Source organism: Saccopteryx bilineata, chromosome 2 (genome assembly GCF_036850765.1).
Source record: "Saccopteryx bilineata isolate mSacBil1 chromosome 2, mSacBil1_pri_phased_curated, whole genome shotgun sequence".
Taxonomy (NCBI): domain Eukaryota; kingdom Metazoa; phylum Chordata; class Mammalia; order Chiroptera; family Emballonuridae; genus Saccopteryx; species Saccopteryx bilineata.
Genome location: NC_089491.1, coordinates 392,255,309 through 392,271,705, shown reverse-complemented (window position 1 = coordinate 392,271,705; position 16,397 = coordinate 392,255,309). Strand labels below are relative to the sequence as shown.

The 16,397-nt window shown below is 50.7% G+C and overlaps 1 protein-coding gene across 1 annotated transcript; it reads left to right on the top strand.

The window, feature by feature from the left end:
* Positions 1-61: 61 nt before the first annotated feature.
* TTC19 (tetratricopeptide repeat domain 19) lies at positions 62-16,214 on the top strand. The gene is made up of 10 exons (XM_066264362.1): positions 62-487; positions 594-697; positions 3,805-3,915; positions 4,364-4,402; positions 5,111-5,167; positions 5,450-5,511; positions 6,416-6,510; positions 12,418-12,572; positions 13,820-13,982; positions 14,593-16,214. Exons 1-10 carry the CDS (start codon positions 307-309, stop codon positions 14,718-14,720), a joined length of 1,095 nt encoding a protein of 364 aa, XP_066120459.1. The 5' UTR covers positions 62-306; the 3' UTR covers positions 14,721-16,214.
* The last annotated feature ends 183 nt before the right edge of the window (positions 16,215-16,397 follow it).

Sequence of the window (16,397 nt, the reverse complement as noted above, 5' to 3'; positions counted from 1 at the left end):
TGTAGGAGCTGGACGTCCCGGGGTCTGACTGGGCCTGCAGTGCGCAGGGAGCGCGACGCGGGGAAGTGACGTCAAAGAGCGGTGACATTACGGCTCTCCCAACCCCGCGGGCGTCGGGCTGTGGGGGCGGGACTGCCCACCACTGCAAGGAGCCTTCCGGTGAAGTGCGCAGGGGACGCGGCGCGGGACAGTGACGTCACGGAGCGGCGTAGCCACGTCACGGTCCTGCCAAGCCCTCAGGCGTCGGACTGGGGGGTGGGGCGGGACCTCCCGGGTCTGGCAGGGTCTGCAGTGCGCGGCGCGGTCATGTTCCGGCTCCTGAGCCCCAACCTGGGTCGGCTTCTGCGGGCCGCGGGGCGGCGGTGCCGCGTCGCCTCGGCGCCCTCGCTCCCGGGGCCGGCGGGAGGCCAGGCGGCCGGGGTGCAGGTGCCGCCGCCCCGGGGCGCGCCGCAGGGCGGGGGCGCGGGGCTGCTGCCGCTGCTGGCAGGTGAGCGCTGCGGGCCGGGGGCGCGGGGCGGCCGGGGCAGGGTCGGGCCGGGTGGGGGACGCGGGGAGGGAGGCGCATCCGCCCGGTGACCTCCTGCTCCCCGCAGCGCTCGCGTGGTTCTCGAGGCCCGCGGCCGCAGACGACGGGCCCGCCGAGCCCGCGGCGGACGAGACCGAAGCAGAGATCATCCAGCTGCTGAAGCGAGCCAAGGTGAGACGCCGGGCCGGGCGGCGCTGTCCCCGGTCGCCGGGGCGGCGTTGGGCCCCATCCCGGGAAACCACTGCAGTCTCGGATGCAGGAGGAAGTGGCAGCACAGGTGTCATTCATTTGAACAGAATGAGCAGAATTGTTGGTCGTTAGCGAATCAGCTAAGCCGCCAGGACTGGCACAGAGGATGCTTCACGTACCGTATGTAACGTCCTGAAAATGCAGTTGAGTGCCAGTGATGAGCAGTTTGCGTCCCTTCTTTCTAAACGCTTCCGTTCCGCCACCTTCCCTTCTATTCTCTCTTCTCCTCCCCAGGTTATCTTAGCTCTTCTGTGGGGTTATCACTGCTTTGATGCCAAGGGCGTCCGAGTTTATATTGCCAAGCTGCAGTGTGCCGCCGACACGCCATCTCCACCTTGACGCTCTCAGACTTAACCTGTCCAAAACGAAACTCTTGATCTTAAATTCCTCCCTGAACACTTTTTCTTCACCATGTTTTCTTTCTATCTACCCAGTTTTTCAGCCTGGAAACCTCATAGCCATCCTTGAACCTTGTGGTACCTTCCCACCGCCTCCCAGTAATACACTTCAGTTCAGCAACAAATCCTGGTGCCACCAAAAAACAAACAAACCAGCCACCTTTTTTTTTTCTTTTTCTTTTTTTATTTTTTATTTTTTTTCATTTTTCTGAAGCTGGAAACGGGGAGAGACAGTCAGACTCCCGCATGCGCCCGACCAGGATCCACCCGGCACGCCCACCATGGGGGATGCCCTGCCCACCAGGGGGCGATGCTCTGCCCATCCTGGGCGTCGCCATATTGCGACCAGAGCCACTCTAGCGCCTGAGGCAGAGGCCACAGAGCCATCCCCAGCGCCCGGGCCATCTTTACTCCAATGGAGCCTTGGCTGTGGGAGGGGAAGAGAGAGACAGAGAGGAAGGCGCGGCAGAGGGGTGGAGAAGCAAATGGGCACTTCTCCTGTGTGCCCTGGCCGGGAATCGAACCTGGGTCCTCCGCACGCTAGGCCGACGCTCTACCGCTGAGCCAACCGGCCAGGGCCTTTTTTTTTTTTTTTTAACAAGGACAGAGAGAAAGTTAGAGATAGGGACAGACAGGAACGGAGAGATGAGAAGCATCAATTATCAGTTTTTTGTTGCAACACCTTAGTTGTTCATTGATTGCTTTTTTTTTTTTGTATTTTTCTGAAGCTGGAAACGGAGAGAGACAGTCAGACAGACTCCCGCATGCGCCTGACCGGGATCCACCCGGCATGCCCACCAGGGGCAATGCTCTGCCCACCAGGGGTGATGCTCCGTCCCTCCGGGGTGTCGCTCTGTTGCGACCAGAGCCACTCTAGCACCTGAGGCAGAGGCCAAGGAGCCATCCCCAGCGCCTGGGCCATCTTTGCTCTAATGGAGCCTCAGCTGCGGGAGGGGAAGAGAGAGACAGAGAGGAAGGAGAGGGGGAGGGGTGGAGAAGCAGATGGGTGCTTCTCCTGTGTGCCCTGGCCAGGAATCGAACCCGGGACTTATGCACGCCAGGCCGACGCTCTACCACTGAGCCAACCAGCCAGGGCCTGATTGCTTTCTTATATGTGTCTTGACCATGGGCCTTCAGCAGACCGAGTAATCCCTTGCTCAAGCCAGTGACCTTGGGTCCAAGCTGGTGAGTTTTAGCTCAAACCAGATGAGCCCGCACTGAAGCTGGCGACCTCGGGGTCTCGAACCTGGGTCCTTCCATATCCCAGTCGGACGCTCTATCCACTGCGCCACCACCTGGTCAGGCGGCCACCTTTCCTCTTATCTCCCCGGTTATCACTCTGGCTATATATGGTCACAGCCTACTACCTAGTTGTCTTGCCTACCTTATTCCCCTCCCCCTCAATGTTCCATTCTTCAGACATCAGCCAGAGTGATGAGGAAAAAAAAATAAATCATATCACCTTCTTGCCTCAAAATTAGGAATGACTTCCTAGTGCATTTGATAAAAGTTGAACTCCTGCCCTGGCCAGTTGGCTCAGTGGTAGAGTGTCAGCCTGGTGTGCGGGAGTCCCGGGTTTGATTCCCAGCCAGGGCATACAGGAGAAGCGCCCATCTGCTTCTCCACCCCTCCCCCTCTCCTTCCTCTCTCTCTTCCCCTCCTGCAGCCGAGGCTCCATTGGAGCAAAGTTGGCCCGGGTGCTGAGGATGGCTCCATGGCTTCTGCCTCAGGCGCTAGAATGGCTCTGATTATGGCAGAGAGACGCCCCAGATGGGCAGAGCATCACCCCCTGGTGGGCGTGCCGGGTGGATCCCGGTCGGGCGCATGCGGGAGTCTGTCTGACTGCCTCCCGTTTCCAACTTTGGAAAAATACCAAAAAAAGAAAAAGTTGAACTCCTTGCCGTGACCTGCCCGACCCTACACAGTGACACCACCCTGCCTTGCCCCCTCGTTCGACAGTAATAATTCTCGTTCCTTTCACATGTGTTTCTTTTCATTTCTTGAGTGGTTCTTAACCATTCTCTTCAGCCCGTAGGACCTTTGCTCATTCCTTCCTCGTTCCTTACAGGTGCCTTAGCACTGCCTCTCAGCACAGACGGTCCAGTTACAGTCCAGTCTGGCCATTTCCCCCCACAATTCCTTATTGGGTTGACTGAAAGCTCATCCTTTCTGCTTCAGTGTAGCTGTCACTTCCTGGTAAAGCTGCTTTGTCTCTCATTTAGAGGACACCCTTGTTGTTCCTCTCCCTCACTTTTTTCATAGCTCTCCTTATCAGTTATAATGAAGCTAACGAGTTGTACAGGGTCCCTTCCAGCCTGCAGGAAGAGGGAGAGGATGTCGGGCAGGAAGCTCTCTTATCAGATATGATGTGAAAGTTGCTCACATCCCTGCTGTCGGCAGCTGTTGGCCAAAACTCTCTCCTGTAGCCACACGCAGGCTGCAAGGGAGGCTGACCTCCCTGTCGGCATTGTAGAGTGGGTGCCTGGTGCGCAGTGGGAAGTCAGTCAACATTTGATGAACGGGCCACTGGGTCTGTGTATGGGGGGCCTGGCCACATTCTCTTCTCTGTGGGAGCACATGCATCTGCTGTCTTCACGTTCCACTTTTTTTTTTACATCTTTCTCTCTTCAGTTGAGCATCATGAAAGATGAGCCGGAAGAGGCCGAGGTAATTTTGCACGACGCACTTCGTCTTGCCTACCAGAGTGACAACAAGAAGGCCATCACTTACACTTATGACTTGGTAACGCCTCTCACTAATCTGAGCCACTAATGAAGGGTGGGGCAGAAGAGGGGTGTTAGCTCTCCTGATGTATAGTCCTGACCTTCAGGAATAGAAAGCTTTTTGGTTTTTGTTTTTACTAAGTTTTCTTTTTGGTTCAATTTTTATTACACTTGGGGTGTCACTTATCCAAAGTTTCAATGCCAGACCAAAAAGAAACAAATGACATTTGTTTCTTCAGGGGTGAGTGGATTTATATTTGGTTTGACCTCCACAACGCAGATGCAGGTATTTATTTCTCGTATTGTTGCTGTCCTTTGCTTCTAGCAGATTAGTGACATACTTTTTTCTCTGAACAATGTTTTTATTTAGAGGGAGAATGCAAAAAGGAGCTTTTAGCATAAAGATTTTGAAATAAGTAGGAACACAGTGCTGTGAACTGAAAAAACAACTTGTAATTTGCTTTCAGATGGCCAACTTAGCATACATACGGGGTCAGCTTGAAAATGTAAGTAAATCACGTGGTGATGTCTTGAGTTTGTGAAGGACTGGTAAGGGTACAGGCTAAGCCACTGTAACAAAGAAACTCTTTAAGATAGGGTGACTCCTACAAGAAGGAGGTGTATTTCTCTTTAACGAGTTGGCACAGAGGCAGACAAACACCGGAGAGGACTGTGGACGTCTGTTCCGGCAAGTGGCCCGGAGGCCAGGCTCCTTAGACAGGCCCTCACATGGTAGATGAGCTGGCTCACCTCCAGCTTGCAGGAAGGAAGGAAGAAGGGATGGAAAGCCGGCAGCTTCCTTATACAATATGAATTAAAAACGGTTCGTATGCCTTCTGCCTGCATCTTTCGGCCAAAACTTTATCATGTGACCATCTCTAGTTGCAGAGGAGGCTGACCTCTTAAAAATTGAGATTTTGTAACTAAAAGGTAGAGAGAGGAATTGAATATTAGGGAATAGTTTGCAGCCTCTGCCACAGTGAGTTTGGATGAGAAGTTAATTCCTGAAGTTTCAACTCAGAATAGAATAGTTTTTAGAAGGTGCTCAGAGGATGTGGGGGTGCAGGTATTTTGGTCTGTTTTCCCATCACCAGGATACTTTTCCATTGGTGTGTGTGAATGTGTGTCTGTTATGTTTTATAAGGAACGATGTATCAGACTAGTACTTAAGATGGGGCCCAAGTAAAAGAAAACTCTTGTCCTTGTGCTTTTAGGCAGAAAGCCTTTTTAAGGCAACAATGACTAACCTTCTTGGAGAAGGCATGCTACAGGTAAGGACCATCGCTTAGGGTTGGGCCCCAGCTGACACAGGTTTCCAAACAGGCTTTCTGAAAACACCCAACACGTACTTTGGCCAAAAATAAATAAAAATAAAGGTGGCTTTATCCCCAGGGTTTGTGTAAAGACTGCTGGTTTCTCACTCACCCACAGCACAGTGGCTGAGGGGCTCACCACTCACTGATTCCTGCCAGTCAGTCTAGAGGCTAATCTGAAATGTCCCACAAGGAAGATTCACTCGTATGTATTTCCTTCAGTTTTCTTTTTCCCAACAGGAAGACAATGCGATAATTGAAATCTCTCTGAAGTTGGCTAGTATCTATGCTGCTCAGAATAGGTAAGCACAGTCTGAACCTAGGTGTGGCGGCAGACGGAATGGGATTGTGGGTAGAAAACTCGGATCCTGCGATGTGCTGTGTAATTTTCATTTACCTACTGAATCATTGGGTCTCCAGAAAACTGGGTGTCACATCCAGAGTGTTCCTTCCCTCATCTTGGAAACCATTAGGCTTTCCCAGACAGGCCCCTGCCTTTTCTGTGAACACGCTGGGCAGGGCAAACAGCCCTCAGCCCTGGCAGCACACTGCTCTCAAGGTCATCACGGGAAGATCGAGCTGGAACTTGAGTTTAGAGGGAGTGGCGTAAGAGCAGCTCGGGATAGGAAAGTTTGAAGAAGCCATCGTGCTGATACAAGCGTCCCGAGACCGGGACCTTAGGGACAAGGTTAGGTGAGGCGGGCGTTGCTACGGGGACGTCTCAGTGGAGAGTGGGGCAGTGTGGTGACAGCTTGCAGAGGCGATCGGGTAGGGAGGTCTTAGGGAGGTGCAATGTCTAGGATTAGAGGAGAGACTTGGCGTAAGCAGGACAGGAAACAGGTGCTGACTGTCAAGTATTAGATGAGTCTCAGTTCTTGTATAAAGTGTGCCGGCCACACAGGAAAGGCGTCAGAAAACAACTTGGACGTGTGCCCAAGGTCAGGGACTGATGGAAACTGCTGGTTGTCAGTCACTGAAACTGGCTGTGTTCCTAACTCCTTATGTCTCGCCTTACATTAAATGACCAGAAAGAAAAATACAACTTTTGAAAAAAGGCATATTGACATCCCTCAGAGGCTTGAAACAAGATTTCTCTCCCATCTTACACTTCCTCCGTGGATAATATTCAAACCCCACCCTGGAAGAATGAGAACAAAGGAGGAGCGTGTGGAAGGGGAAAGCCCAGTGGTGACCCTTGCTTTCCAGGCCGGAGTTTGCTTTTGCTGGCTACGAGTTCTGCGTCTCCACGCTGGAGGGAAGGATTGAGAGGGAGAAGGGAGTGTCAGAAGACATCCTGTCAGGTAGGGAGGTCTGACTGCTTTCTGGACATTGATTGCCACAAAGGGCGTCGCTGTTCATCTGTGGTCAAGGGAACTGGGTGTCGGGGGTGTCATCCGTTTGGGAAATTAAGTGGCTGTTTTTAAGCTCTCAGCAGAAGATTTGGAATAAGATATTTTGGTTAAATGACCACTGGTGTTTTGTGTTTTTTTTAGCCCTTTGGTGGCATGTCTATAATTTATCTGTTCACTTTGTTGTGTATAAGCTCTGGTCCCTGGCTGGGTTGCTCAGCTGGTTAGAGCACCCTCCGGATTCGCCAAGGTTGCAGGTCCCATCTCCAGGGACACAGGAGTCAACCAGCAAATGTGTAAATAGGGGACCACATCGCTGTATCCTTCTCCCTCCCTCCTTCCCTCATATGGTACTTCACCAGTAAGTTATATTGGACCCACCATCCAAATAACTCCATCCCGGACCACATCTTCCCTCCTGCCCTGCTGCTTCGGTCCAGGCCACCCTGGTCTCTTGCCTGGACACGTGTAAGCCGCCTGGGGGCTGTCCTGCTCCCTGCATTCTCTCTCAGTCTGCGGGTCGTGCAGCAGGCAAAGTGGTTTTTTAGGATTAGAACTTCAGTGCCGGGGCAACCCCTTCAGAATAAACTCAGACTGTGTGGACCTCGGGGGTCCTGCGTGATCTGACCCCGACTGCTGTTCCCGTGTCACCTGCTGCTCCCCCTGCAAATCCACTTCCACCCCACAGGTCCTTTTCTTGCTGTGCTTGTACATTCCAAGCGCACTGCCATTTGCGAGACAGCAAGACAGACTGACAGGAAGAGAGACGAGAAGCTTCAACTTGTAGTTGTGTCTCTAGTTCATTGATTGCTTCTCACATGTGCCTTGACTGGGGGGCTAGAGCAGAGCGAGTGACCCCTTGCTCAAGCTAGTGACCTTGGATTTCTTTGTTTCTCTTAGGATGAAGGTAGTTTTTCTCTAGAAGTCCACAGGTAGATTTATCCTTATTTCTTATTGGCTGGAATTGGGTGACATGGCATTTCAGTGAGAAATGGGATAACTATGATTGGCTAAAACTGATCAGGATCCATTCCTAACAATGGGTGGGAATCCCCCTGCTTGAACGGGGTGGGTCCTGGGACAGACTGCAGCTGAGCTAGCAAGGGAAGTCACTCACTGCACTGTCCGCGACCCTGAGTTCCCGTCCAGGAACACAGTGAGGAACACGATGTTGATGTCGTTCTTGCCTACAGACGGGTTCACACCGATGTGGCAGCTACTTTATTACATTTGGTTCCAAGTGGATACGTGACTCTTTGTTCTTCAGTTGATATTCATACTGTGTCCTGATGTGTAATTAGGCATTTGGGAAATTATAATTGTTTCCATTTAGATATACTTCTGTGTCCCTAATCCTCCCCCTACCCCCATTCAATTTAGTTCATTGGCTGTAATCGCAAAGCAACATTGAATCACAGTGGTAATGGACAACTTTGTCTTGTACTGAATTTGGTGCCAACTGAGTGAATGGATTTATTATATATCTAGAGTAAGCCAGGCTTGCTAGTAATGGTTAATTGTTCAGTATACTGCTGGATTAATCTTGAATGCTGAGATTTTTAGAACTTTTGCATTTATTTTCTTATGTGACATCCATGGTTTATTTTTTATGCTTGTCATCAGAGGATTGTCTGAATGTGATAAAATGAATTGGGATGCTTTCTATATTTTCTGTTCTGGAATATGTATGGGGTCTTCCATAGGAGTGATCTCTTCAGAGTTGTGGGATCTCTGACGCCACATGGGCCAGATCTCCTTTAGAATTGATTCTCTGGCTACCTTTCCCCTTTCTCACTCATCCTCAAGTTTCTCCCATTTTCTCAACTTGACTTCAGTACCTAGGACAGTGCCAGGTGCTGCAAGGGAATTGAGTGGGAGAAAAGACCTGTTTTCCTAGAAGAAACTTCCTTATGGAATTATATTTTGAACGCATAAGCTACAGTATTCTCTGTGTACCTGAGAACATACTCCTTTTCTAGTTTTTAACTTTATGGAGTTTTCTTTTTAAGAGATTTTCCCCATTGAGTCCTTCCTCCTTTCCGTGAACTAAAAGTTGACTTTATTTTTATATTTTAAATAATTAAAGCATTTCTGGAAAGTTGAAGTATTTTTTGGTGGTCTATTTAGTTTCATGAGTGCTTGAAGTCTGGCACCTGAGTTTGAATTCTGCCTGTTCCACTTGGTGTGACTATAAACAAGCTACTTAACTTTCCTGTTTCCTTGTCAATAAAGTAATAGTAGAACCTCCCTTATGGAGTTATATGGGAGTTAAGTGCTCTAGGGCTGGGACTAATACACTCACTAGTACTAGTAAGAATTTGCTGCCATGTGATGTAGTAACGTAACTTATTAAACGGTTACCTTCTCTGTTTACTGGTCTCAGTTTGTAGAGGGTCAGCCTGGCTGTGCAACTTCTCCTTTGCTGTTTTGTTGATCTTTTCAAAAAGAGGCAATTTGGAGTTTTGTTTTCTCTTACTTTTCTAGTTCATTAATTCCACTCTGATTTCTGTTACATCTCCTTGGGTTTATGTTGCCCTTTTTCTGGTTCATTAGGTGGGAATCGGTTACTGAGTTCCAATCTTTCTAACACAGGCATTTTCAACTGTAAAGTTCTCCCTTGCTTCAGTGGCATCACATGAATTGATTTTTTTAATTTCTAAAAGTATTTTCTAGTTTTTCTTGTCATTTTTTTTTATTCTTAGGCTATTTTGGAGTATGTTGATTAATTTCCATACAATTGGAAATTACTCAATTTTTTATCTGTTGGTTCTAAGTTCATTGTGTTGTGATCAGAGATCATGCTTTGTAGAATTTCAGCATATGGTTTTTCCTGGAGAATGTTGCGTGTGCATTTGAGAAGTGCATTCCCTTGTCAGTGGGTAGGGTGTTCTGTACGTCTTTTATGTCTAATTGGCTTACAGTTTTGCCCAAGTCTTCTTGCTGATTTTTAGTTCTAGACAAATTTTTTGTGATTATTTTCCTCTATACATATATCTATGCTACTGATACATATCTTCATTATCCTTTCATCAGGAAAAAATGATTTTTGTCCTATTTGCCTCAAATTTTAATTTTACATTGTTGACCATCTTTTTAACTTTCTCTGAGTCATTTTATTTTTTGTATCTTTTGTGGAAGGCTATGATTGGACTTTTTTTTTTTAACCTAATCTGACCCTGGCCAGTTAGCTCAGTTGGTTAATGCATTGTCTTAAAACATTAGAGTTGTGGGTTCAATCCCTAGTCAGGGCCCATGTGGCAAGCAATTGGTGAATGCACAACGAGGGTCTCTCTCTCTCTCTCTGTTAGACATCTTGTGATAATCTTTTTTTTTTTAATTTTTTTTAGAGAGAGTCAGAGAGAGGGACAGATAGGGACAGGCAAGAACAAAGACAGATGAGAAGCATCAGTCATTAGTTTTTTGTTGCGACACCTTAGTTGTTCATTGGTTGCTTTCTCATATGTGCCTTGACTGTGGGCCTTCAGCAGACCGAGTAACCCCTTGCTCGAGCTAGTGACCTTGGGTCCAAGCTGGTGAGCTTTGCTCAAACCAGAAGAGCCCTCGCTCAAGCTGACCTTGGGGTCTTGAACCTGGGTCCTCTGCATCCCAGTCCAACGCTCTATCCACTGCGCCACCGCCTAGTCAGGCTCTTGCGATAATCTTGAAACCTATTTATATTAGTATTGAAAGTGGTCTTTGGCCTGACGTGTGATGGCGCAGTAGAGAAAGCACTGACCTGGAACACTGAGGCACTGGTTTGAAACCCCAGGCTTGCCCAGTCAAAGCACATATGAGAAGCAACTGTTATGAATTGATAATTCCCACTCCTACCCCACCCCTCTCTCTCTTTCCTCTAAAATCAATATATAAAATCGTTTTTTAAAAGTGATATTTGGGCCTGACCAGGAGGTGGCGCAATGGATAGAGCGTCAGACTGGGATGCAGAGGACCCAGGTTCGAGACCCTGAGGTTGCCAGCTTAAGTGCAGGCTCATCTGGTTTGAGCAAAAGCTCACCAGCTTGGACCCAAGGTCGCTGGCTCGAGCAAGGGGTTACTTGGTCTGCTGAAGGCCCATGGTCAAGGCACATATGAGAAAGCAATCAATGAATAACTAAGGTCTTGCAGCGAAAAACTGATGATTGATGCTTCTCATCTCTCCGTTCCTGTCTGTCTGTCCCTGTCTATCCCTCTCTCTGACTTTCTCTCTTTCCCTGTTAAAAAAAAAAAATTGCTTAAAAAAAAGTGATATTTGGTCTAAATTTAGCATTTTAAAAGATACTTCCTAGTGTGACCAGGTGGTGGCTTAGTGGATAGACCATTGGCCTGGGACGCTGAAGTCTCAGGTACAAACCCTGAGGACACCAGCTTGAGTGTGGGATCATAGACATGACCCCATGATTGCTGGCCTGAAGTCCAAGGTCGCTGGCTTGAGCAAGGGGTCACTCACTTTGCTGTAGCCCCCTGGTCAAGGCACATCAGAGAAAGCAATCAATGAACAACTAAGGAGCTGCAATGAAGAATTGATGCTTCTCATCTTTCTCCCTTCCTGTCTGTCTGTCCCTATATGCCTCTCTCTCTCTCTCTCTCCAACTCTAAAAAAACCCCACTATCCAGTAAATTGGTAATTATCCAAAAATGGGCCCTGGCCGGTTGGTGCCTGGTGTGTGGAAGTCCCAGGTTCAATTCCTGGCCAGGGCACACAGGAGACGTGCCCACCTGCTTCTCTACCCCTCCCCCTCTCCTTCCTCTCTGTCTCTCTCTTCCCCTCCCGCAGCCAAGGTTCCATTGGAGCAAGGTTTGCCTGGGTGCTGAGGATGGCTCTGTGGCCTCTGCCTCAAGCTCTAGAATGGCTCTGGTTGCAATAGAGCAACGCCCCAGATGGGCAGAGCATCGCCCCCTGGTGGGCATGCCAGGTGGATCCTGGTCGGTCGCATGCGGGAGTCTGTCTCTGCCTCCTTGCTTCTCACTTCGGAAAAATACAAACAAAACAAAACAAAAGACAAAAATGAAGGAGTGCTCCATGCCTGTGTGTGTGAAGGAATACGTGCACAGCGAGTATGTTGGGACAGGGTGCTGTTTGATGGAGGGGTCGGGAAAGGCCGAGTTGGTAAGAAAACTGAAGCATGGAAGGGCACACACCAGGTGGCAGCCGAGGGAAGAATGTTACAGGCAGAGGAGGAACAAGGGCAAGGCTCTGGGGCAGAGCACGCCTGACGTGTAAGTAACCTTTTTAGTTCACAGTGTGGGGTTGTCTCAAACTCTCCCAGGTGAAGCCTCCTTCCTCTGTCCGCCGATTCTCATGTATGATGAGACTCCTTCTCTGGGTGCTGTTCTCCTGCATGTTCTCCAGTTCTGTGACACTGGATGGTTCCCCCCGACATTGTGTGGTCACTTCTAGAACGTGTCTCAAGAGACACTGTATCATTGCAGCCGTTATAATTATTCTCCAAAAACTGGTTTTTAAATTTGGTTTGTGATTTTCCATTTCAGGATTCTCATTGTACCTTAAAACTTTTTCATTGGCCCTAGACTTTTCTTTAACTCATCCCACTTTGAGTTTTATCTTCACATGTATCTGCTAAGTATGAGTTTCAAACTAAAAATGTCCCACATTTTCATCAATGTGTGGACTCAGTGAAAAGGGGGAAAGCTTGTTTAACTAGATGTTGCGGTACACACGTGCTGGCATTAGAACCAGTGCAGATGTTAATCTACCTAAATTGTCACTAAGTGACGTGAGACACTCTTATCTGTGGGTCTTGGTAAGGAGGAGGAATGATGAGGGTATGCTGACCAACTCTGACGCCCTTGCTTCACTGTCCTGGACGTGTCCCAGCAATGCTCTCGCTTCCTTCTCAGTGGACGAGAAGGCCAACACCCGCCTGCTGCTTGGCATGTGCTTGGATGCCTACGCCCGCTTCCTGCTGCTCTCCGAGCACCCGTCGCAGGCCCAAGCGCTGATTGAGAGAGCCCTGCGTATTTCTGAAGAAATCCTAGGAGAGAGACACCCACAGGTGAGAGCGGACAGGTTTCAGAACTGATGGGCGTGGAGGCCACACTCACGGAGAACCATCGGCCGATGGTTCTTGGTGTGCCCTCCTCATGCCTCCCACCGCCTGTGTCAGGAGGCTTGGAGACTGGCGGTCAGTTCCTGGGTCTGCCCGGAGCACTCCGAGTGCTGGCCGCTGTGCAGAGCAGAGCAGCCTTGCTCAAAGGCAGGCCTGGCCAGTACCGCATGTTCCTGGGCCTCCAGAATCCACACACAGCACAGTGTGTCCGAATGTTGGCTCTAATGTGGGAGTGTAACAGCTGGGGGTCCCCGCCTCCCTTGCCACACAGATACGATGACAGGGAAAGAAGGCAGGAGGGACCACGTTAAAAAACAAAACAAAACCCAGACAGAAGAAAGCACAGTGTGCAAAGCAGAATTTCTGTTAGAACACTGAACACACTGATTTGAAATCATCTTTGTCTCTCCTCGATCAAAGTGAGTTTGTAGAGATAACAAGTAGATCTGTGAAGGCTTGCTACTGCCAACAAAGGACAACATTTTTTTGTTTACTTTATTGCTTTTAGAGGGAGAGAGAGAGACAGGAACATCAGTCTGTTCCTGGATGTGCCCTGACTGGGGACCAAACTGGCAACCTGTGCTTCAGGACAACGCTCTAACCAGTTGAGCACAAAAATTGTAACTGGACTGAACGTGTCCCCAGGTTGGGGCGGATGGGCAGTTATACGGCTGTGAATGACCTTCAGGAAGGAGACTTGTTAGTCCCCTTAATGGAATATCCTTGAGGAATAAGACAAACTGAATTCAGATCACCAAGTTCTACAACTGGGGGCTGAGCGCGTGGGACCTGCCTCCTTTAGTACCCTTCCTGGGGGTCTCCCTAAACATGGGTGATGTCTTTCTTTTTGGGGAGTCCAGGGTCACCAGTAGGGATGACCTTATTCTAAGACACGTCTCCAGGGGCTGGCTACTTAAGATTGCTGAACCTTAAATGGGATGGTATAGCTTTTTTTTTTCTTCTATTTTTTGTTTCTAATATGATGAGTTAAATAACATTCATCCTGTCCCCTCCTTTCTGGATGTGCGTCACTGTCCAGAGAGTTGAACCGAAGCTGCTGGTCGCAGTGTGAGCGGCAAAGGCACAGGTTCAAGGCGGGTGGCGCCCTCTGCAGGGCGAGGGGAGGTGAAATCCAGTGCAGATTCAGTCCGTGACTCCGGATGCACGTGAAAGCGGCCTCCTTTCTCTCACAGACCATCGTGCTGCTGAGCGACCTGGCCACCACCCTGGACGCTCAGGGCCGCTTTGAGGAGGCCTGTGTGCACGTGCAGAGGGCATCGGACCTGGCCCGGCAGACGGAGCACCCGGAGCTGCACATGGTGCTCAGTAACCTGGCCGCGGTCCTGACGCACAGAGGTAGGGGGCGCCGGCGTGCACGCCTGTCGGGTGGGCGGTCCTGACGCACAGAGGTAGGGGGCGCCGGTGTGCACGCCTGTCGGGTGGGCGGTCCTGACGCACAGAGGTAGGGGGCACCGGTGTGCACGCCTGTCGGGTGGGCGGGCAGCGAGGAAGGCCCAGGTCCCGGCGGGCCAGCGGGGGTCTGGCTGCGAGTTACGTGCCCCTCACGGAACTGCTGAGCCACATCAGCACGGGAAAGCCTGGCAGTGAGGCAGCTCCTTTCTGTAGCGTGTCCCAGGGGTCCCTCGCGTCCTCACGAAGTGGTGGGTGCGTCCAAACGGCGGCCACCGCACTGTGCCGTGTTCCTCGTGGCCTCGCCTGGAAGGGCAAGGTCCTCCCTTTCCTTCAGGAGGTCTGTGGCCGATGGAGCCAGGGCCCCCAGGCTGTGCTCCCGGGTCCGAGCTCCCCACACCGGTGCCGGTGCGCCTCCTCTGCAGACCCGGCCCGCCAGATGGGGGGCAGTGAGGTGGACCCTTCCCGAGCACAGGGTGAGGTCTGTGTCCCCAGCAGCACTTTCTCCCTGAGGACCTCCATCTCTCCTTCCCCTCTCTCTCTCCGGCTGCTTCAGAGCGATACACACAAGCGAGGGAGGTCTACCAGGAGGCTCTGCAGCAGGCGCAGCGGAAGCAGGACGAGGCCTCGGCCCAGCACATCCGGGAGGAGCTGGCCGAGCTGGCCAGGAGAAGCGGCCTCTGACCTGGCGCTGCCGCCCTCCCCCAGGAAGCCGAGAACGCCAGCCGGCTGCCGCGCCTAGGTCAGTGGTGTTCCGGGTGCGCCGCGGCGAGGCTCTGGAACACGTGCAGCACCGGCCTCTTTCCCTCAGACTGCCAAGTAAAAAAGTGCCAGCGCAGTAGCCGTCCGGTGGGAGGGAAGCAAGTACCTATTTTTTTGTCCGATTGGCAAGAGGAGGTGTGTCGGTGTGCTGGTGTGTCGGTGTGCTGGTGTGCTGTAGCACTGAGGAACGGTGACGTGTGTCCTGAGATGAAAGCGGTCGTAAACCACTGACTGAGTCCTCGGTTCTGACACTTGGGCTTACGCAGCAAAGCCTCAGTGAGGGACACGTCCACACTGCCACTCCTGCCTTCTAAAGGAAAGAGCCTCAGCCCCGACGGCTTAGACCTCCAAGGACGCTGCTGTCGGCTGTAGCGAGGCCATCCGTGCTGGTCCCAAGGTGGCCGCTTTCCTCTGAGTGGCCGAGTGTCACACAGCATCTCTGCCCTCGGGCTTGGCCCGTGGGTCTGTTACCCTCGTTTATTTTACCATCCTTTGGCAGACCAGAGCTACCTGCCTCGTGGCAGACGTGTTATGGTGAGTCATTTTTTCTTACCTATTTCATGAGACCCAGTGTGGGACTAAATCCATGAGGAGGAAACATTGTATCCTGCTGTTGCCACCACTATCTTCAGTGAAGTTTTAAGTAGGATTAGTCACCTAAAAGTATAGCCTCTTACTAGAGTGTAAATAAAAGTGAGCCGTATGTCTGTCTCCACATGTATCCAGTCACATACACTTAGGGAAAGGGGGAAGGGGATGCTGGAGCCTCTCGGGGTCAGTGCTGCTGGACACTCCTTTCGCAACCCAGGTAGGTGTCAGAGCAGTCACCTGAGGGGCTCTTTACAGAAACAGTGCCCAGACTGCATGCAGAACCTTGTGACTCAGGGTCACCCCCCCACCCCCCTGGTCATGCTGAGAGGGATCGCAGAGCTGCTGATCTGGGTCCTGGCGGTGGCTTCTCGAATGTGGTCTCAGCACCCTCGTTTGTACAGTAGGGAACAAATGAGAGCCTCGTGGTCAGATGACCTTCAGGGAACAGACTGCTTCAATTTTCCTCGAAGTCTAGAAAAAGGATGGGGTTATGTCCTGATAAACCCATCCGAAGTTTAAAATACTGTTAAGTCAAAAGTGCACATAACACGCCTAACCTACCAGACGCCCTGGCTCAGCCCAGCTGGTTTCTAATGAGCCTATCGCCTTTACGCCGCCGTGGACCAGCTGCAAACACGCGAGTCTGGCTGGGTGTTTGCACGCAGCAGTCCGCCGGGGAAAGTCGCTCTGCTCAGCCCCACGAAGGAACCCTGGTGGTGTCGGTATGCCTTCGGGGTGGGCTGTGCGTGGGAATGGTACACTGGTGTTTCTGGTTCCTATTACATACTGGAAGAATCCTTTCATAATAAAGTAGGCTCCACAATATTGCACGTATTCTGTAATCTTGGAGTTTCTCATAAGAAGCAATTTACCAAAGAGTTGTTAAAAATCAAGTGCCAGAAACCCTGAGGTCCAGATCCTCAGAGACAAGACTGAAACTAGAATTTTGTATTTTGCAGATGTAAATTTCTTCCCACTTTCTGTCTGAGGTTATGTTATTTACCATCC

Bases quoted from the DNA above. Each gene is read 5' to 3' on its own strand.
- TTC19 (XM_066264362.1), top strand. From the start codon at position 307: ATGTTCCGGCTCCTGAGCCCCAACCTGGGTCGGCTTCTGCGGGCCGCG. The intron at 488-593 runs GTGAGCGCTGCG...TGCTCCCCGCAG, and splicing joins GCTGCTGCCGCTGCTGGCAG to CGCTCGCGTGGTTCTCGAGG. The intron at 5,512-6,415 runs GTAAGCACAGTC...CTTGCTTTCCAG, and splicing joins ATCTATGCTGCTCAGAATAG to GCCGGAGTTTGCTTTTGCTG.